The sequence below is a fragment of the Stegostoma tigrinum genome, chromosome 4, assembly GCF_030684315.1.
Source record: "Stegostoma tigrinum isolate sSteTig4 chromosome 4, sSteTig4.hap1, whole genome shotgun sequence".
NCBI lineage: Eukaryota > Metazoa > Chordata > Chondrichthyes > Orectolobiformes > Stegostomatidae > Stegostoma > Stegostoma tigrinum.
Window position 1 is genome coordinate 12,206,527 of NC_081357.1, and position 21,758 is coordinate 12,228,284.

The 21,758-nt window shown below is 42.0% G+C and overlaps 1 protein-coding gene across 1 annotated transcript in view; it reads left to right on the forward strand.

Moving 5' to 3' along the window:
• The window catches only part of mrps18a (mitochondrial ribosomal protein S18A), an 89,802-nt gene that overhangs the window by 9,490 nt on the left and 58,554 nt on the right, over positions 1 to 21,758 (forward strand). The window contains exons 4-5 of the mRNA XM_048531963.2: positions 3,277 to 3,400; positions 19,676 to 19,748. Coding sequence (XP_048387920.1) covers positions 3,277 to 3,400; positions 19,676 to 19,748 — 197 coding nt within the window. The remainder of the gene's footprint in view (positions 1 to 3,276; positions 3,401 to 19,675; positions 19,749 to 21,758) is intronic.

The window sequence follows — 21,758 nt, forward strand, 5'->3', positions numbered from 1 at the left end:
CTTGAGCTGGTATCCCTCCACCAAAGGAAATGGTTTCTCGCCATTGAATCTGTCAACTCTTTCAATCCTCTTAAACAGCTTAATTAGATCACCTCTTAACCTGCTTTGGTCAGGGGATTAGAGGCCTAATCTTAACAGTGTAAACATAAGGAGCAGAACTGATATATTTGTGTAAATGGAGAGCCCAACTTGCCTATGGGAATGGTTTGTCAGTGTGACGCTCAAATGGTGTGGTCCTGAAACAGGATCCAGTTTAATCATGAGGATAAGGCACCTTGAGTAAGCCGATTTGTTGTTTTATTTACAGACTTCAGACACACCTCCTATCCCCCCACTGAACTCCCTTCACCTGTTTCAGCTATCATTTTTCTTTAAGAATAGCTTAACTGGGTAAGCAATATTTACCTCAAATTCTGGAATTTGGCATTCTTTAGAAATCTGTTGTCCAGCTGAGGCTGGCATGTGCTCAAGAATGTGGCAGTGCTGAATGCAAAGTAAATATATTTCATTGTGGCCAACAATGGGTGTTGTTTTGTTGCTCAAATATTGGGTGCTGGGCCTCCTTTGGCTTTTAAATTAAATTAGTATTTGACTCGCTGAGCCCTAAGTAGGTCTAATTTTTTTTTAAAAAGTGCAAAGCCGTGCACCTAGCTTGAAGAAGCAGATGCCTTTATATTAGCAGGAAGTGTGAGGAATGTACTTTGTCCTCTGTCATGCTGACATTGCTGTGTCACAGAGCTGTAGGCAGTGTTGGCCAGTAGTCAGAAGTGGAGTTCAGAAAACGTTGAATAACAAAGGGGGTCATTTAAGAGTATTTAAAGCATGAATTTTAGCTGGATTTTAGAACAAAAATAGAAATGGGAATGCTCTGCTTATCAAGAATATTGTGATGATGCATTGTGAGCCAGGCTTTCTGGAAAGGGAACAGTGATTAAATTGGTTGGTGAAAGTATGATTGAAAAGAAACCTGGATGTCAACGAAACACATTTGTTGGAAATGAGCTGATCTTGCATGCCATCTTGTTTAGATTAGTAAGTGGTACTTTTGGATGAGAAATGGAACTGGCCGGTGTTCTCCGTTATGCTGGAAGATACCTGCAGTTAATTTGTGGTCCAAATTTTATATGTGAGTGTACGCAAGCTGCTTTTGGTGATCATGTGGAGATGCTGGTGTTGGACTCGGGTGGACAAAATCAGAAGTCACACGACACTGGGTTAAGAATCCGACAGGTTATTTGGAATTACAAGATAACAAAGTGTGGAGCTGGATGAACACAACAGGCCAAGCAGCATCTTAGGAGCACGAAAGCTGACGTTTCGGGCCTAGACCCTTCTGTCAGCTTTTGTGCTCCAAAGATGCTGCTTGGCCTGCTGTGTTCATCCAGCTCCACACTTTGCTTTCTCAGATTCTCCAGCATCTGCAGTTCCCATTATCTCCGCTATATTTGGAATTACAAACTTTCTGAGCACTGTCCTTCATCACATGAAGACTTTTCACTTCACCTAACGAGGGAGCATGGCTTTGTGGTCAAGTTTGTGGATAAGGGAAGCTCAGTTGATGTAGTTTATGTGGATTTTAGCAAAGGTTTTGACAATGCTCCGCATGGGATTTTGATTGAGCAGCTTAAAGCAAATTGAATCCTGGGAAAATTGACGAAATGGATCTTAGTAATTGGCTTAGTAAAAGGACACGAAGGGTAGTGGTAGAAGGCTGCCTGAGTGACTGGAAGCCAAGGATCAGTACTGGGTCCCTTATTGTTTGTTATATACATAGATGGTATAAATGAAAACGTGGAGGGAATGTTTATCAAATTTGCAGGCAGCTATGAAATTGGTAGAGTGGTTAATAGTGAAGCAGATAGTCGTTGGTTTTGGGAAAATATAAATGGTTGGTCAGATGGAACAGATCAGTGGCAGATGGTATTTAACCCTGATAAGTGCGGGGTGATGCACTTTGGATGAAGAAACAAGATGAAGGGGGTATTTAATAACAGAGAACACTTGGTATCCTAGAGGAACGGAAACATCTTGGAGTAATTATTCACAGATCCCTGAAGTCAGTAGAGCATCTGAATAAGATAATTAAGAAAGGATAAGGGACACTTGCTTTCATCAGTTGTGGCATTGAGTATAAGAGAAGGAAGTAATGTTGGAGTTGTACAGAGTGTTGTTAGGCCACAGCTAGAGTACTGTGTGCAGTTCTGGTCACCTCACTACAGGAAAGCAGTAGAGAGGGTACAGAGGAAGTTCACCAGGATGTTGCCTGGGATGAAGAAATTGAGCTATAAGGAGAGGCTAGATAGGTTTGGTTTTTTTTCTAGAGCAGAGAAGACTGAGGGAGGACACAATTGAGGTGTAAAAGATTGAGGGGTAGGAATATGGTGAATAGAGAGCAGCTGTTTCCCTTGGTTGAAGGGTCAATCATAAGAGGGCATAGTTTTAAGGTAAAGAGCAGGAAATTCAGAGGAGATTTGGGAAAAAGTGTTTTCACTCAGTGGATGGTGGGAACCTGAAATGTACTGCCTGGGGAGGTAACTGAGGCTGGAAACCTTACAACCTTTTAAGAAAAAATATTTGAGTGAGTACTTCAAATACCATAACATTCAAGAATAAGAGACTAGTGTAGAAAATGGGGATTAATGCATCTTTAGTGGTAGCTACTGTTAGTGCAGACTCGATTTACTTCAAATCTACAAGTAAGGAGTGCTTTCTTGGGCTTCTTGGTAAAAGCATTGACTGCCTCTGTCTTCTTCTAGCCATGGGCTTTAGTTTGTTGAGGTGATAATCTATTCTTTAACTACATGAGCTGTACATTGGTTTGAAGCTTAAGTTAAATACTTAACCACTCCCACTTTGTGATGACACATTAGAGGTCACCTTTTTTTTCCCCACTCTTATGCAATGTACGTGTCACAGAAAAGGCCAACATTTTTTTGCCCACCAAGACTGGCACTGAAGTGAATGGCTTGCTCATTCATTTCGCAGTCAACCATATTCCTGTCCATTGGGAGTCACGTATAGGCCACACCAAGCAAAGCTGGGAGATTACTTTAACCTGAAGGACGTGAGAGAACCAAATAGGTTTTTACCATGGTCATCAGTACTGGAATAACTTTTATATTCTACTCTTACTGTTGAATTAAAATTTATGAAACTACTGTGTAACGATTTGAACTTGTGTCCCTAGAGCGTAGACTGGTCCCCTGGATTACTGGTCCAGTGGCATTACCACTGCAACATAATTTCTTACATTTTCCCTTTGTTGTTTCCAACTAGGATGTGCTGCTGCTCAGTCAGTTTATCCGGTCAGATGGAGGAATGCTGCCACGTCGGATCACAGGCCTCTGCTTTGAAGAGCATAAGAAGATTGAAATTTGCGTAAAGATGGCTCACCGAGCAGGTAAACTCCGTTTTTTTTTAGGGACAGTTTGATTTCAATATTAAGATATACTTCACTTCCTTATTAATAACTCTGCTGTTTCCTTCTGTACCTAGTAAACAAGCCTGTAGTTCCTCAGAACCTCTATTATATTTTATACCCTGTGGACAACAGCCTTTTAATTAACCAGCCCAATGGTATCAATGTGGACTTCACCAGCTTCAAAATCTCTCCTTCTCCCACCGCATCCCAAAACCAGCCCAGTTTGTCCCCTTCCCCCACTGCACCACACAACCAGCCCAGCTCTTCCCCTCCACCCACTGCATCCCAAAACCAGTCCAACCTGTCTCTGCCTCCCTAACCTGTTCTTCTTCTCACCCATCCCTTCCTCCCACCCCAAGCCGCACCTCCATCTCCTACCTACTAACCTCATCCCACCTCCTTGACCTGTCCGTCTTCCCTGGACTGACCTATCCCCTCCCCACCCATACTCTCCTCTCCACCTATCTTCTTTTCTCTCCATCTTCGGTCCGCCTCCCCCTCTCACCCTATTTATTCCAGAACCCTCACCCCATCCCCCTCTCTGATGAAGGGTCTAGGCCTGAAACGTCAGCTTTTGTGCTCCTGAGATGCTGCTGGGCCTGCTGTGTTCATCCAGCCTCACATTTCATTATCTTGGATTTTCCAGCATCTGCAGTTCCCATTATCACTCAGCCTTTTAATTAGTTAACTTTCCTCTCCACTTGATGTCCTCTTTTAAGATTTGTTATTTTCACCAGCTTGTATGTATTACAGTATCAAATGCTGTTTTCCATTCAAGATGGCATGCTGCTGGCTTGCTTTCAAACCCATACCAGTGATGTTATTGCTCCATAGGATCTTAAGAAAAAGGAGCAAAAATAGGTCATTTTGTTGATTGCGCCTGCTCCCCCCATACGCTGAGATCAAAATTAATCTTCCTGTGGCCTTAACACCACTTTAGTGTCACCCACAACCTTTGATTCCATTGATGATCAAAATTTTATTTAACTCAACGTTGCACATAATCAATTACCCACCCTCCTCCGTTGTGGAAGAGCATTCCAAAAAAAACCACCCCGAGAGATGATATTCATCTTCGTTCCATCTGAAATGGATGGTCCCTCTTTTTTTGAAACAGTGCTTATGAGTTCTAGGTTCATGCTTCAGAGGATAAGTCCTCTGGGCATCCAACTTTCAAGATTCCTCACCAGCTTGTATCCTGCAATAATATCACCTTCTCAACCTTCAAAACTCCAAGAAGTACAGTCTGAAATAGAGGTTGGAGATGATTTGTGGAGAGAGAAACTGAAATAACGCTTTGCGTCTAGATAGTTTCCATCTCTTTCCTTGTCATTTTCTCAGACCACTCCCTTTCTCGAAAAAAATGTGCAAACGTGGGCTGAGGAGACGATGCAGTGTTGGAGTGAGAAGCCATTTTTGGTGGTGAGAAATGATCTCCCCCAGAGTTCAGGCTTATACTTTGCCTCAAGCACCGACCATAAGGTATTTGGTACGCTTGCCTTTATTAGTGAGTGCATTGACTATCAGAGTTCGGATGTCATGTTGCGGTTGGACAGGACATCGGTCAGGCTGCATTAGAAATACTGTATTCAGCTTTCGTCTCCCTGCTACAGAAAAGATGTTGTGAAGCTGGAAAGGGTTCAGAAAAGATGTACATAGATGTTGCAAGGGTTGGAGTGTTTGAACTACAGGGATAGGCTGTATAGGCTGGGACTATTTTCTTGAGAACGTTAGAGACTGAGGGATGACCTTTATAGAAGTTTGTAAAATCATGACACATGTCGACAGGATGAAAAACCAAGGTCTTTTCCCCAGGGTGGGAAAGTTCAAAACTAGAGAGTATAGGTTTAAGGTGAGAGGGGAAAGATTTAAAAGTAACCTGAGGGGCACCCTTTTGAGCAGAGGGGATTGTGTGTATGGAATGAGCTGCCAGAGGAAATGGTGGAGGCTGGTACAATTACAACATTTAAAAGGCATCTGCATGGGCACATGAATAGGAAGGGTTTAGAGGGATATGGGCTAAATGCTGGCAAATGGGACTAGATTAATTTAGGATATCTGGTCAGCATGGATAAGTTAGACCCAAGAGTCTGCATCTGTGCTATACAGCAGTATAATTCTATAAATAGACAGTATTTGCTTGCTGTTACTGGCTGTGAAATGGCTGTAATGTGATAGGAGTTTAACAGGAGCCGTGAGGTAACAATAAAATGCAGTTAAAAAGAATTAAGCTTGGGAAATTTTCTTTCGCCAGATTGGCGATTCTCCTGACCCTGGATCTGTACTTAACCCACGCTTTGTAATACATTGACTGTTGGACTGTAATGATGAAACTGCGAGTGGGTGTATAGCCATAGAATCCCTACAGTGCGAAAGCAGTCCACTTGGCCCATCAAGTCCATACTACCCCCTGGACAGTATCCCATCCAGACCCACCTTCTACCCTTCCGTAGAGACAATGAGCAGTTTAGTGTAGCCAGTGCACTTAACCTGCACATCTTTTGACTGTGGGAGGAAACCGGAGGAAACCCATGCAGACACAGGGAGAATGTGCAGACTCCACACAGACAGTTGCCTGAGGCTGGAATTGAACCTGGATTTTTGGCGCTTTGAGGCTGACCTCTGTGCCACCCCAAAAAATTTGCAAACTATGGTCAAATCAAAAACTTGACAGATATCCCTAACTCGCATCAGTACAGTGAAGAAAAACCAAAAGAACTGTGGGTGCTTTAATCAGGAACAGACACTAAGTTGCTGGAAAAGCTCAGCAGGCCTTGCAGCCTCTATGGAGGAGAAAACAGAGTTAACATTTTCTGAAGAAGGATCAGAAATGTTAACTCTGTTTTCTCTTCCACAGATGCTGCCAGACCTGCTGAGCTTTTCCAGCAACTTTGTTTTTGTGTCAGTACAGTGAAGATTTGTATCAACACCAAACACCAAGATTGAAGCATGTTTATGATATCAGCTGTGAACTTGTGTTGTTTGAGGAGTGTGATGTTCATGTCAATGTAATGCTATGCACTAATATTAGCCACTAAACCACGAAAGCATTTACGCAGATATAAGCATGACATTGTATTTAGTGCGATGTTTAGTTTCATCTATTTGAAATGTCACTTTTGAAGAATCTTTCAGTTCTAATTTCTCCATCTCCCAAATTGCACTCCCTCCACATCCCTTTTGGAAATTTATTGCCATGTTGCAAAATTTGGCAAGTTATTGCCAGGTTTGATTATCTAGCTCTGCGTGGATAAATAAAGTGAAGAAAGTCTGTAGTTGCAACATATTGAATTCACAGTTAGTGGGCAGCTGATCTTTAGTTGTTCAGACTGTGGATAAAGGAAGATTGTTCTATTTTTGCTGTCATTTATCAGTTTCCAGCACCTCTGTGTGAAGAACCTAAATTGTAATCTGACAGTTGGAAATATTTACCAGGAAAACATGCCTGGGTGGAGGGCATTCAACAATGGCTGATGTACTTTGGGATTTTCTAGACATACTAGTAAAACATATCATGCGTATTCTTGGCTGAAAAGTGGGCTTTGCTGGAGCAGCAAGGAAAGAGGAGAATGGAGCAGTAACGGAACAGTAGCAAGAGTGGGTGCATTACTTTTGGTTCCAGTGTGGCATGGGCCCACAGTAATAGTATCGATGGCCCCGAGTTCCTATTTGTGGGTGGCAGAAGATCTACAGTATTGCCTTGGTGTCAGCTACAGGATAAAACTTTGTGTGCCAATAATGTGCTGTAATCCTGTTTGAAGGAAAGTGCAAAAACTGTAATATTTCTAGTCCATTCGCTGGTCCTTTCATTGCTTTCCTGAGCAGAAGTGCCTGATGCTGACCTCATTTCACTGCTGTAATAAATCAAAAGAAAGGAAACATTCAGTCAAGTGTGGCATTTGGCCCTGGAGAACAAAGGTCTACATTGTCCAACAGTGGTACTCTGCTATCTAAGAGCCTATGCAAGTGGTTTTAGTGGATGTTGAAATTCCCCTGGCATTATTTGTAAAAAGCTGAAATTTTCCATTTACAGTCTCCAGGCTGACATTACACCCTTGACTAGATTTCCAGAAGAAAATTCAATATATATGTCATTGTTGTGGAATCTTGCTATGCACTGATATTAGCCACTGAAGCGCAAAAGCATTTGTGCACATCTGAGCATGACATTGCACTTAGTGCAATGTTTAGTTTCACCTTCTATTTGAAATGTCACTTCTTTCAGTTCCAAGTGCTCTCTACAAATCTCTTTTTTGGGAATTTATTTCCATGTGAAGGTTTGTGGTCTGGCTATGTGTGGATAACATTAATTTCCAGTGCTTACCAAGTATTAGTATCACAAGAAAGAAGTGCTCCGTTCTGTACTTGGTCTCTTTTACTCCTATCCCTGTACCACTACCATTGCAAAGTTACCTGTTAACCAGCGACTGACCATGTTATGTCAAGGTCACGCTGTGAGTGAAGTGTGGCACCACTTGGCTGGGCACGTAGCTGGCACACAGAGCTCTTTCACAGCCCTACTGAACAAACAGAAGACTTTGCCTTGATTTGACATGGTGATGCACAAAGACCTGTGGAACATAATGTACAATTCGTGAAGTTGTACAGTGCCTAGCTGCAGTACAGAAGGTAATTTCCTGTTTCATTTCTATTGGCACAAGGCACGTCTCATTCTTAACTATCTGAAGGAGAGGACCTGTGACTATAGTTACTTGAGTAAACAGTATTGCTTGCCAGTGCTCCTGATAATAGGTGTTTAGGGCTAAAGTGCTTGCAGTAATATCCTTTGACTTCAAAACAAAGCAGACATATGTGTATTTGCTGGTTCTCTTTTATTTGCTTTAATATTGTTAATTGCTTTGCTACATGACTTCTTAACATGCTCTTAAGTTGAACTGGTCATTCTAGTCATGACCTACCACACTTCACACATTAGTTCTGTTTCCGAATGATCTTTTCGGCCTTGGGCAGCCTACTCTATATTCCTATGACTTGAGTTTGTGGAGGGCTGACTGCATATAATAACAACTTGGGTATGAGGAACTCACTCAGAGATAGTAGGAACTGCCGATGCTGGAGTCTGACATAACAAGGTGTAGAGTTGGATGAACGCGGCAGACCAGGCAACATCAGAGGAGCAGGAAAGTTGACGTTTCGGGTCAGGACCCTCCTTCAGAAATCTAGTGACATCTGTGCAGAGACAGAGTTAACAAAGTTAACTTTTCCTCTTGTTCCAAAGAAAAGCCACATTGAACTTGAAACATTTACCTACAGATACTGCTGGACCAGTTGAGTTTCAACGACATTTTCTGCTTTGTTTTCTGATTCCTATCATCCACAGTGTTTCCCTTCTGAGGAATACGGTAGTTTGGGCTGTGATCTGTATATGTATTTGAGACTTAGGGAAAGGAAGATGGAAGACATCTTTTAGTATGAGGGTGTAATAGTGATGAAGTCCTTTTTTCAATTGAAAGATGGTGAGGGGAAAACAGTATTATGATTAAGGTAGGATAGGAAAAGTAGGATACGACGAAGCAGACAGAAAGGGAGTTCTGTTAACCGATTGAGACCTTGATGTCAGGAGAGATTGCAAGGCCAAGTAGATGATCAGGACCGTGGAATAGGTGAGATTGACTGACAGTATAATGAAATGTGTAGGTGGATGAGTGGGTGTACATGGCTCCATTCAATCAATGTAAACTTCAGTTAATCAGGATCAGGCCCAATTTCAAATTTACATGAATTAAGAAGCTTCATGGACTATGCAGATGAACTTTGAAAATCTCCAGATTTCAGAACAGGGGCCATCAGCGGTAATCATACTTACCCACAGTATAACCCAGCATCTTAACATAGGCCAGCTCAGGAACCAGAGAAAAGCTAACATGCTCATTAATCTTTTCTGCACCCTTTTCAATTTAATAATATCCTTCCTATAGATGGGCGACTAGAACAGTATGCAGTACACCAGAAGTGGCCTCACCAATGCCCTGTACAGCCACAACGTGACATCCCAACTCCTACACTCAGTGCTGTGACCAGTATACGCAAGCATGCCAGAAACCTCCTTAACCACCCTATCTACATGTTATGCCACTTTCAAGGAACTGTGTACCTGAACCCATGGGTCTCCCTGTTTGACAACGTTTTTCAGGGCCCTACAGTGTAAGTCCTAAGCTGATTTGTCTTGCAACAAAATGTAACACCTTGCATTTATCAAAACTAAACTCCATCTGCCGTTCCTCAGTCAGGTGCCCCAGCTGATCAAGACCCCGTTGCCCTCTTAGATGCCACCTTCACTGTCCACTATATCACCATGCTTCTTATATTCTCATCCAAATCATTTATGTAAATGATAAACAGCAGTGGACTCAGCACCGATCCCTGTGGTGCACCAGTGGTGGCAGGTCTTCGGTCCAAAAAACAACCCTCAATCTTTGTCTTACTGTCGAGCCAAATTTGTATATGGTTGGCTAGCTCTTCCTGGCTCCCATGTGATCTAACTTTTCTAACCAGCCTACTATGTAGAAGCTTGTTGACGGCCTGACTAAAGTCCATGTGGACAGTGTATACCGCTGTACCCTCTTTTTTTTGGTCACATCCTCAAAAAACTCAATCAAGTTTGTGAGACATGATTTCCCACGCACCAGGCTATACTAGCAATCCTTAATCAATCCCTGACCCTCTCCAATTGCATGTGAATCCTACTCTCAGAACTTACTCACCACTGATATCGGTCACAACAGCCTGTAGCCTTATTTTCTCAAAATAATGCGAATATGGAACTTGTTACCACAGGAAGTAGTTATGACGCAAGGCAGAATTTATATGAGAGAATACTGAATAAACATGTGAGAGGAACTGTGGATAGAACATGTTGACAAGTTGGGTGAAAAATTAAATGGAATGAAAGGAAGGTTGAGTTATGCATAATCACCAGCATGGATCTGTTAAGCTAATCAGCCTGTTCCTCTAGTCTAGCTTCTACATGCATATGCATATGGTCATGTGAAACATTATATTGTTGTTAGACTTGTTAGAACCTGCGTGTGACATTTTTTGATATGGGGCTGTTGGGCACTATCATTGCCTGTATGATTATGATGGGTGTTCAGATTCCAATGGCATGTCGAACACCGATAACTAGGACCACTTAGTTGCTGCAACCTTCTTTCACCTTTGCAGCAGGTGGGATATGCAATCTTCCGTTTGTTCTTCTGCCATTGGGGACTTCTTATATCTGCAATGTACACAGCAGACGTTTTCCATAACACTCATTCGGGTTTCCTTTCGCTCATCTTGCTTGTTTTAAAAAAAAAGGTATCTTCCAGTTTGCTGAGCAGTGCCTCAGGGAAGCCCAGTATATCTATATATCTGTCTCTGCATGTCCCAGCCCTGCCTGACATACAACTGAAATTAGAAATTTTCATTGCTCTGAAAAACTCTTCAATTTTGAGAAGTTTTTAAAAAAGTAGTGATTTGCCCCTGAAGAGAATGAAGCAAAGTTTGAGCATGTCGTGTAGTGGCTGTTGTACTCGACCAGCAACAGAATTTTTCTTGATCAGTAGGGGGGTGAAGGGTTTTTGAGGAGGTATGTGGGAAGGTGGAGCCGTGATCTTATTAAATAGTTAAGCAGGGTGAGTGATCTAGTCCTGTTCCTAGTTCGTAATTAAATCCTGGCATTGCAAATTGTAAATCTAACCATTTCTAGGGTGGCACCAGAAAACGCATGAAGGTTTTAAACTGGCTCATTAGTATCCTAAATGGAAGAGAACTGGCCATCTATTAACTGGGTTTGCACAACGATTAATTCAGCTGTTTCTGGTACATCCAGCTACCCACTGCAAAGGCAATTATTCCCAGTCAAAAAGGAGCCACTCAGCGCCTACTTTTTAGGGGCAACCAATGATCGGCAAAGCTTGGAGCATGCTAGAATTACTCATGTTCCAAATAAAGAGCTGAGGGCCTCTGAGGAACATTCACCTAGAAAGGGATACAATGGGGGGGAAAAAAACTATATTTAGAATAACTTAAAAGTGAGAGAATTTATCTTTAAATCTTAATTTCTTCACATTGTTTAAACAACAAGCGCAATGAGTTACTTTTCAATGGGCTAGCGCTGACCTAGGTTTCTACAGGGTATCATGACAATGACTTGGCATCCAGTTCGAATTGAAAGGTAGCTTTGTGTAGTTTGGCACAAATCATCCGAGCATGTTTGTTACTTTCCATGCCCATATGATTTTACATCCATATTTATTTGTAGTCCTTTTTGCTTCCTTTTATAATTGAATATCAATGCCCAATTTATGGTGAAGACCCCTTTTACCCATGCAGGACTGAGTCCCTGTTGTGGAGTTGCACTTTTTACACTTGAGAGGGGTGCCATGCAGCATAAATGTCAAATGTACATAAATGTAGCTGTGCATCACCAAAACTCATCAATGAGCATCTTGGAAATCAGGAATTCAGTGAGTGACTGCTATCTTTTCAAGGCAATGCTGGAAAGTTTAAAATATTTAACAGGAAACTTGTTGAATTAAGAACACAAAAATCTTGGTCCTTTGAGTATCTATCCTGTCAAGCACTCTCAGAATCTCTACAATGAACTCACTCTTCTAATCTCCAGAGAATATAGGCAGTTTCTACCCAATCTCTTAACATGGGACAATCCTCTTGTCCCCATAATTAAATGTTCATTGCACCCTTTCTGAGGCTAGCATTTTTTTCTGTGTATACAGAGACCAAAATTGTCCATTGGCCTCTAAGTGTGGACTTGCTAAAGCCCCACATTTTTGTCGCAAGACTTGTTTAAAACTTTTGCACTAATGTAAAGCATATTTTCCTATTAGTTTGCAGCAACTGTATTCAACTTTGATTTTTTTTTTTGCGTTGGTTAAATTACACCTGATCCCTTTACCTATTATTGTGTGAGTGAATACTAAATAAATATCTTTATTAATATGGATTGTAAATATTGATGCTATAGCTGTCATGCTTGTGGCATCCAACAGTAACACCTGCCGAACTGAAAATGACAAATATATTCATACTGCGATGCATATCCTTTAACACGGCTTCAATTCCTGCTTATATGTTACCCCCAACATCACTTGCCCTTATCTTGTGTATTAATCTTTTGTACGGCACATTATCTTTTGAAAAGATAAGATGCTTCACAAAAGGTGGTTATACCAGATTTTGCAATGCTTTTTGAAAATGAAATATATAAGCTACAGCCATTGGTTCCTCATCCTCCCTGCGAGTTTATCCTTAAAAAGCTATTACATTTTTCAAACATGATTTTTCTAACGTTAAATTGTGTTGTCTAGTTATAGTATGATTTTCTAAGGGTCAGCATGAGTCAGAGGCCAGGGTTCTCTGCCTGAACCTTAGTTGATATCATGTAGTGATTACTTCGTTTTAAAAGAATATACAGGCAGTCTCAGGGTTGCAAATGGATTCGGTTCTATAGTCTATTCGCTAGTTGATTTGTATGCAAGTCAGAACACAATGCATGACAGTTTAAGGCAGTTGTTAATAAGTACAGGAATTATTCATATGTCACATATTTTCAATTACATAACTTACATGAAATCATGTTAGTAGTTTTCGTAAGTTACATACTTGTAAATTGGGGTCCCCTGATTTTACTATATTAGTTTCAGTATATTAGGAGTCATTTGGGGCATGGAACTTGAATATTGCTGAGAAAAGGATATATTTTCTTGAAGCTTGTCATCTTGCACTCATCAGGACAATTTGCAAGAAATAAAGGGAGAATAATTACCATCAAGCCAAAAAGTTCAACCTATTAAATAATGAATAATGTGCTGTGTGAATTTCACTGATGATCAGATGCAATGTATGTGAACTGTATGTCTCAAAAATTGGTGGATCGTATTAAAAAATCATATCTTTTGAAAATTCAGAACGCATGTCTAACATTAGATAAAACCTGGATAGTTATTTGCTACTCATCATCAACTGGTGCACCTTCCTCAGTAATGCTTCTACTATCGTTTGCTAACCAATTTCGGACAGTATAGATGCTCAACACATGGTATTTCTTGCTAAGAGTAATTTTTAGTAGGAGGAAGGAAGGAAGGTTTGGGTGTGGTAAGGAGTTTCCCAAGTTTTGAGATCTGAGGACAAGCACCAAAAGGTGACAGAGATCTAAATTCAGTGGCTGTCTGGCAAAGCTCCTTGTGGATTACACAGCCCTGAGATGCCCAAAGGTGCCAAAGACACTCCAAACAACAACCCTTTAAAAAGGACGTTGCAGTTCAAAACTGCGAACTCCTTTTGCTATAGAAATAATGAAGGACTGAGGATTGTGTCCTAAACCGCAGACCTGTTGATGTTTTACCCTTCCAGGCTGTTAAAAGCCAATTATGTCCCTAGTCCCTGTGTCACGTTGGCCCAGTGTGCTTGTCTAGTGGGCTGTAAAGGCTAAGATAACAAAGTGTGAAGCTGGATGAACACAGCGGGCCAGGCAGCATCTCGGGAGCACAAAAGCTGACATTTCAGGCCTAGGCCCTTCATCAGAGAGCTGTGTCTAGGCCCGAAATGTCAGCTTTTGTCTTCCTGAGATGCTGCCTGGCCTGCTGTGTTCATCCAGCTCCACACTTTGTTATCTTGGATTCTCCAGCATCTGCAGTTCCCATTATCACTGGGCTGTAAAGGCCACAGCTTGTGTAAGCTAGTTAGGTCACTGTTGGAAAGAAATCCCGATAAAACACTTGGCTAACTTGAAGACCCAAGGATCTCAAAATCATCTGCTTCTTTACAAATGACAGCATTATCAGAGTTAACCAACTTAGCAGCTGCAAAACTCCACCATCCAAAGACTGGTTCATATTCCTCTTTAATTGTTTTTACTGAATTCACATTTCTAATCTATGTTTATATATGTTGTGGTTTGTTTTCTCACATTTAGTAGTGAATAAACACAGCCTTTCTTTATGTCAAAGAAACCTGGTTAATTAGTTCCTTTCAAACCATAAATGTATTTGGCTTAGGAAAGGTATCCATGAAGAAAGAATCCTCTACAAATTCACCTTGTCACCACCAACCCAGAAAGGGGTTGAATAAAATAGGGGAGCTGTTCATCCCTTCTTATCTGGGAATATAAACGTTTGGGGGTTTTCCCATCTGGAATCTTAACAAATTGGAAATTCTCAGCTGGCAACTGATTGTAACAGAATGTACTTTGCCCTGCTGACAAGGGAGGATGCACTCATGCCAAAGAGAGACAAATGACCATGGGTTCCCAGCTGTACAGGAACAGTGATGTAACTTGGATACAGCTTCAGTCCATCACATCCCCTACCCTTAGTCATCTCTGATCCGGACACTAAACTTACCAAATGGTAATTTGACCAGTAACCTGCATTTGCGCTGTCCCATGATTGCTGTGTTGAGAGTTTACACTGGGACTGCTCCCATACAAAAGCAAGTTGTTTCTTAGTTGTTTGGAAAGAGGAATTTTTGTAAACATGTAATGCACACAGGATGTTTTATGGCTTGATCGTTGATTGCTACATTCCTGCCAGCTCTTATGTTCAAACTGTTTGTAGACTTCATTTTCTTGAAATAAGATGTGGAAAGAGAAGCAAGTTAAAATTAAATTAAAATTTTAAGCTGAGCTCTGGTGAAGAGACTTTCTGGTACTGCAGCCCAGATTCACCTCTCAGGATCTATCATCATTGTATTTTTGAGAATCATTGGCTCGGGGAGCTTGTCAGGGATGGGAGGTAATAGAAAGTTAATTAAACTCCTGACCTCTGCTCATGTTCTATCAATGCAGAGAAAGATTGAAAACCCCCAACCTGCATCTGGTTTAAGCTAGTACAAGCCACTTGCAAAAGAACCTGCTGAGCCAATACTGTGGCGAAGTATAAGTGCACAATTGATTCAAAAGCAGGTGAAACAGGCCCTCTAGAGGAAGGTCTCAGGACTGTGTTTAGGCTTTGAACTGCAGATACTCTGGTCGACTAAGTCCATAATACATTGTGCTAGTTTATGCTGTCTCATCAGAAATAAATGAATAGGCCTTCCAAGTTTTGTAAGTATATTTGTGGCTAAATTCAATGCATAAAGTATAGGAAAAGAAGGGTCTTTTTCACAGAATCTTCCAAAGCATTTCGCAGCCACTGGAGTGTTTTTGAAAACTGGCCACTGTTGCAGTGTTAGGAAATGCAGTATCCAATTTGCTGCTAGTAGCAGCCTGTGAATGACAGGAAATCTCTTTGATGTTGTTTAAATGATAAACATTGTACAGGACATTGAGGAAAAGTCTCCTACGAGGGGCAAAGTTTTAAACTGAGTGGCGGTAGATATAGGGGAGACGTCAGAGGTAGGTTCTTTATTCAGAGAGTGGTAGAGGTGTGGAATGCATTGCCAGAGAGGGTAGTGGAGCCGGCCTCATTAGGGGCATTTTAGTGGCTATTCGATAGGCATATGGATGATAGTATAAGGTAATGGTAGAGGTTAGATAGACCTTAGGTTTAAGGTAAAAGTTCAACACAACATTGTGGGCCGAAGGGCCTGTACTGTTGTATGTTCTATGAAATTAGTGTCCCGGGTTCTTTTTTACATCTGCTTGAAGATTGAACATCTGGTTAGGATGATGATATCTCTTATTTTGTTCCTAACAAATTTTGGGCCTTGTTTGACTTTAGTTTGGACTTTTTTGCCCATCCATAATTGTTCTCCAGAAGGTGACTTTAAGGTATCTTCTGGAATCACTACAATCTGTGAGGTGTACGAATACCCACAGGGCTGTTAGGGAGAGAGTTTCAGAATTTTGATCCAGTGATTGTGAGGGAATGAAATTTATTTCCAGGTCTGGAGGGGTGTGTGGCCTTGAGGGGAACTTGAGATGATGGTGTACTTATGTATCTGTCGCTCGTCTCCCTCTCCTTGGCAGGGGTTGTGAGTTTGGAAGGTGCTGTGTAGGAGCCTTGGTGAGTTGCTCCACTGCACCTTGCAGATGGTCCGCAGTGCTGCCATTGTACACCAGTTGTTGATGGAGTACCAGTCAAGCTGGATGCTTTGTCCTGGATGCTGTCAAAGGCCTTGAGTATTGTTGGAGCTATATCCATTCAGGCAAGTGGGAGGTATTCCATTAAGCATCTGACTTATATTTTGTATGTGGTGGACAGGCTTTGGAGAGTCAGGAGGTGAGCTACTAGCCACAGTATGCCTAAGCCTCTGACGTGATGTTGCAGCTACTGGATTTATAAGGTGAGTCCAGTTGTGTTTCTGGAGACTGGTGACCCCAAGAACGTTGATTGTGGGGAGTTCAGTGATGGTAACACCATTGAATATCAAATGGCATTGGTTTGATTGTCTGTTATTGGAGATGGTCATGGCTTGGTATTTGTGTGGTGTGAATGTCATTTGCCACTTATCAGCCCAAACCTGGATGTTGTCCAGATCTTCTTGCTTTCAAGCATCAGGGGGGAGTTGTCCTTGGAGTCTTCAAAATTGGCTCTGGACCCCATGAAGAAGCCTCAGAGCTTTGGGTTAAACATGGGCAAGGAAAACCCCTACTGATTCCCATGCTGAAGGTTGAACATTTTAATGTCTGAGTAGTCATACATGGCACTGAACATTCTGACCTTATGATAGAGGGAATGTCATTGATGGAGCAGTTGAAGATCGCTGCCAGGTCTCAATGAAGAAATATTCGGATGGACCACGTGAAATTAATCTAGGTGCTGGAAAAGACAACGGCTGAAACAGCCCTGTCAACCATGCAGAGTTCTCCTCACTAATAGCTGCGGGCAAATGCTAAAATTGGGAGAGCTGTCTCACAGACTAGGCAAGCAACAGCCTGACATAATCTTACTCAAAGAATCATACCTGACAAGCAATGTCCTAAACACCACATCGCCATCAGTGGATATTTCCTGTCCCACTGGCAGGACAGACCCAGCAGAGGTGGAGGCACAGTGGAATTTGTTTGAAATGGAGTTGCTCTGGCAGTCAATATAGAACATAGAAGTACAGCACAGGAATGGGCCCTTTGACCCATGATGCTGTGCTGAACGCAACGCCAAATTAAACCAAATAAAACCAAAAGAACTGCGGATACTATAAATCAGGAACAAAAACAAAGTTGCAGGAAAAGCTCAGCAGGTCTGGCAGCATCTGTGAAGGAGAAAACAGAGTTAATGTTTCGGGTCTGATGGCCCTTCAAAGAGGGTCACTGGAATGACATTAACAGCAGAACAGAATTTTATTGCAAAAAAAGTCAAAACAAAAAGGATTTTAGACTTGGAAAAAGAAACATCTTTAACAACCAACAAAATAAAGTTTCAATCTAATCCCTAGTACTATCACTTTACAGCGGTTCCAATCCGGAGAAACTACCTCTGCGTCAAATTTTAAGTTCAGCTGAACTGATTCTCACTGGTTTCTGTCCTGCAAATTGTGGAGTCACCTTATATGACTATTCAAAGCAGACTTTCTCAGCTTCTAATAACTTGCAGATTTCTAACCGTACTCGTTCCCAGAAACTGGCCTGGAAATTACACTAATTAAACTTTTCTACTGAGGGGACCTATCTTGTTTAACTGTTCTGAGAAACAACTCCCTTCCGGGAGAGAGACTTTGTTCCGATTAGAATCGGGTCCCTTCTGATCTGCCCTCAAAACATTCACCGTAGAAAGCATTCTATTTGGTTGCATTACGGCTTGGAACAGCAACTACTCTGCCCAGGACCGCAAGAAACTACAGAAAGTTGTGAGCACAGCCCAGACCATGACGCAAGCCAACCTCCCATCCATGGACTCCATTTACACTTGCATTGTCGGCGAAAGACAGCCAACATCATCAAAGACTCTTCCCACCCTGGTTACGCTGTGTTACAACCTCTTCCATCCGGCAGAAGATACAGAAGCCTAAACACGTGTACCATCAGGTTCGAGAACGGCTTCTTACCCCTCTGTTATTAGACTGCTGAATGGATCTCTCTTAATTTCAAATCTAATCTTAATCTTGCTTTTGTGCACTCCTGTGCAGCTTTGTAACTTTGTAATGCCTCACTTTCTCTAAACACCCTTTGATCTGTATGACCTGGTATGTTATGATCTGCCTGTACTGCACACAAAACAAAACTTTTCACTGTATATAGGTACATGTGACAGCAATTAATCAAATCAAATCAGTGTCTGGGTTTGCTAAACCAGAAAAAATCAATCCTTGATCAATCTGAAAAAACAAGTTAATGGCCTTCATTGTTTGCCCTATCTGTCAAACCACCACAATCTAAGCAGTTTTTCCATGCATACCCCAGGAGTTCCTTGCATTTTGACATTGATTAGGTCACTGTTTCAGAAGGACAGTCTGCCCTAGTTTTTTTTTTAACAACCCTTCAGGGAAGCAGGTAACATCCTGTGCCACTGTTTTGAAATCCAAATTTTAAAACCAATTCTTTTCTGTATATGTGTATGTATATACGTATATACCTTTTCATTATACTCAACACAAGTCAAACTCATCCACTCTCTACATCTTATAATTTGAGTGTTTGTGTACTTGCAAGAATGAAACTTAGTATTAAGTTTTCACTTTTCTTAGTTTGTGTTGGCTCAGTGGTTAGCACTGCAGCCTCACAGCACCAGGGACCCGGGTTTGATGCCAGCCTCGGGCGACCGTCTGTGTGGAGTTTGCACATTCTCCCCGTGTCTGCGTGGGTTTCCTCTGGGTGCTCCGGTTTCCTCCCACAGTCCAAAGATGCGCAGCCTAAGTGGATTGGCCATGCTAAATTGCCTGTAGTGTTCAGGGGTGGGTGGGTTATAGGGGGATGGGTCTGGGGCAATGCTTCAAGGGGCGGTGTGGACTTGTTGGGCCGAAGGGCCTGTTTCCACACTGTAGGGAATCTAATCTAATCTAATACAGGTACATACGTGACACAGGATCTAACCAAACAGCACTGGCAGTGAATTCTCGAGGGAAAGAGGGAGCAGCATTGAATGACTAAGAGCCAAGATGGAAACCACAATCGCCCAGAATTTTTATTAAAGTAAACTTAAATAGTAATTGTCATGGATGTTAAAACAATTACTTTTCATAAAAGAAGATGCTGGTTGGAATGTTTATGTAGGCTGGTGGGTGGTTTTACAGCTGCATTTTAGGTTTTTTGTGTGTGGGCCCTTTACTAACATATGAACATTGAACTGTTTCAGTCTATAAAAGATAGCTGCTGCTATAGTTACCAGTGTGTTACTAATTGTTTTTTCTCAGGCTTGTTGCCAGACCACAAACCTGCCCTGCCAGAAGGTCACGTCCCAAAAAAACAGGAGCCCCACTTAAACAGGTAGGTGCCTCTTTTTGAGATGGGAAGGAGAGGATTGTTTAGGTATTTTTAAAAAAATCACAAAAGACAAGACCATCAAAATGCGTGGAACTCTTACTACACATTTCTTTTGTGGGGGTGGAGGGTGATGCAGATGGAGAGAAATCACGTTCCATTTAAAGCCTTGACATGACGTGGTTTTGTCTCTGTAATGAGTAGACTAAAAGATGATTGGCCTTGTATTTTGGTTGTATAGATTTTAAGCAGCAAAACTGTAGAATTGTGATACTGGACAGTGAATGGTAGTCTCAAGGGTTTAACCATTGTTCATTGTTCAGTAAATGGTTGCCTGAAAGACATAACCACTTGTAAAGCCGAGAGGGGTCAGTGTTCAAAAATGATGTCTGATACTCAGCCAACTGTTTGGCACTTCAGAGGACCCCAAATTGATTGTACATTTGTGGCTGGTGCGTGGCATTAAATAATATTCCAGTCACACCGGTACATGAACATTTCAGTGTTCGAACAAAAAATGTTAGCATGGAATCAGACCCTTCAGTCAAATTTGTCCAGACATTCCAATCTGACCTAGTCCCATTTGCCAGCATTTGGCCCATATCCCTCTAAACCCTTCCTATTCATGTACCCATTCAGATGCCTTTTAAATGTTGTAATTATACCAGCCTTCACCACTTCCTCTGGCAGCTGGTTCCATACATGCACCACCCTCTGCGTGAAAAAGTTACCCCTCAGGTCCTTTCTGACTCCCGCCTCTTCCCCCCCCACCCGAACCTCTGCCTTCCAGTTTTGGACTGCCCTACCCTACAAAAAAGACCTTGGCTTTTCAACCTATCCACACCCCTCACGATTTTATAAACATCTGTAAGGTCACCCCTCACCTTTCGTGCTCCAGGGAAAATAGCCCCAGTGTATTCAACCTCTCCCTACCTTCCAGTCCCGGTAACATCCTTGAATTGTTTTTTTGCACCGTCTCAAGTTTAACAGCATCTTTTCTATGGAGCGGTAACCAGAGTTGTACGCAGTATTTTAAAAGTGGCCTCACCAGTCCTGTACAGTTGCAACATGACTTCCCAACTCCTATACAGGTAGGTGTATAATGCAACTGTTGTGTTCTTGTGTGACCTCCTACTGTAGAAAATCATGTAATGGAAAATCCCCATCAAAAATCGCTTTGTAGGGAAATCGCTGTAGAAAATCGCTTTACCTGTATGGCAGAAAGTTGGCGTTATCCACTATTCATCAATCGCATTATAGCCAATTTGTATTAACGAAACATGCCTTTTGGCAGAACTACCTGTACTCAAATGTTCTGACCAACGAAGGCAAATGTGCCAAACGCCGCCTGCACTGTGCCATCTACCTGCCTCTCCACTTTCAAGGATCTGTGAACCTGCAGCCCAAGGTCTCTTTGTTCAGCAACACTCCCCAGGGCCCTACCATTAATAATACCAGTCCTGCCCTGAATGGCTTTATTAAAATGCAGAACCTCACATTTATCTAAATTAAACTCCATCTGCCACTCCTTGACTTGTTGACCCATCTGATCAAGGCCCTTTGTACTCTGTGGTAATCTTTGCTGTGTGCAAACGTACTAACCTTACCTCCTGTATTCACATCTGAATCATTTATATAAATGACAAAAAGAGTGGACCCGGTATTGATCCTTGTTGCACACTGCTGGTCACAGGCCTCCAGCCAGAAAAGCAACCCTCTACTGCTACCCCCCTGTGTCCTACCTTCAAGCCAATTTTGTATCCAGTTGGCTAGCTTCCCCTGGATCCATGTGATTTAACCTTACTCATCAGTCCATCACGTGGGCAACGCCTACCGCTCTGCCTTCGTCAGTCCTCTTCAAAAAAACTCAATTGAGTTAGTGAGACACGATTTTCCATGCACAAAGCCATGTTGACTACCCCTAATTTGGCCATGCCTTTCCAAACACATTTAATTCCTGTCACTTGGAATCGTGCCCACCCCCCCAACAACTTAACCACCACTGGCGTAAGGCTC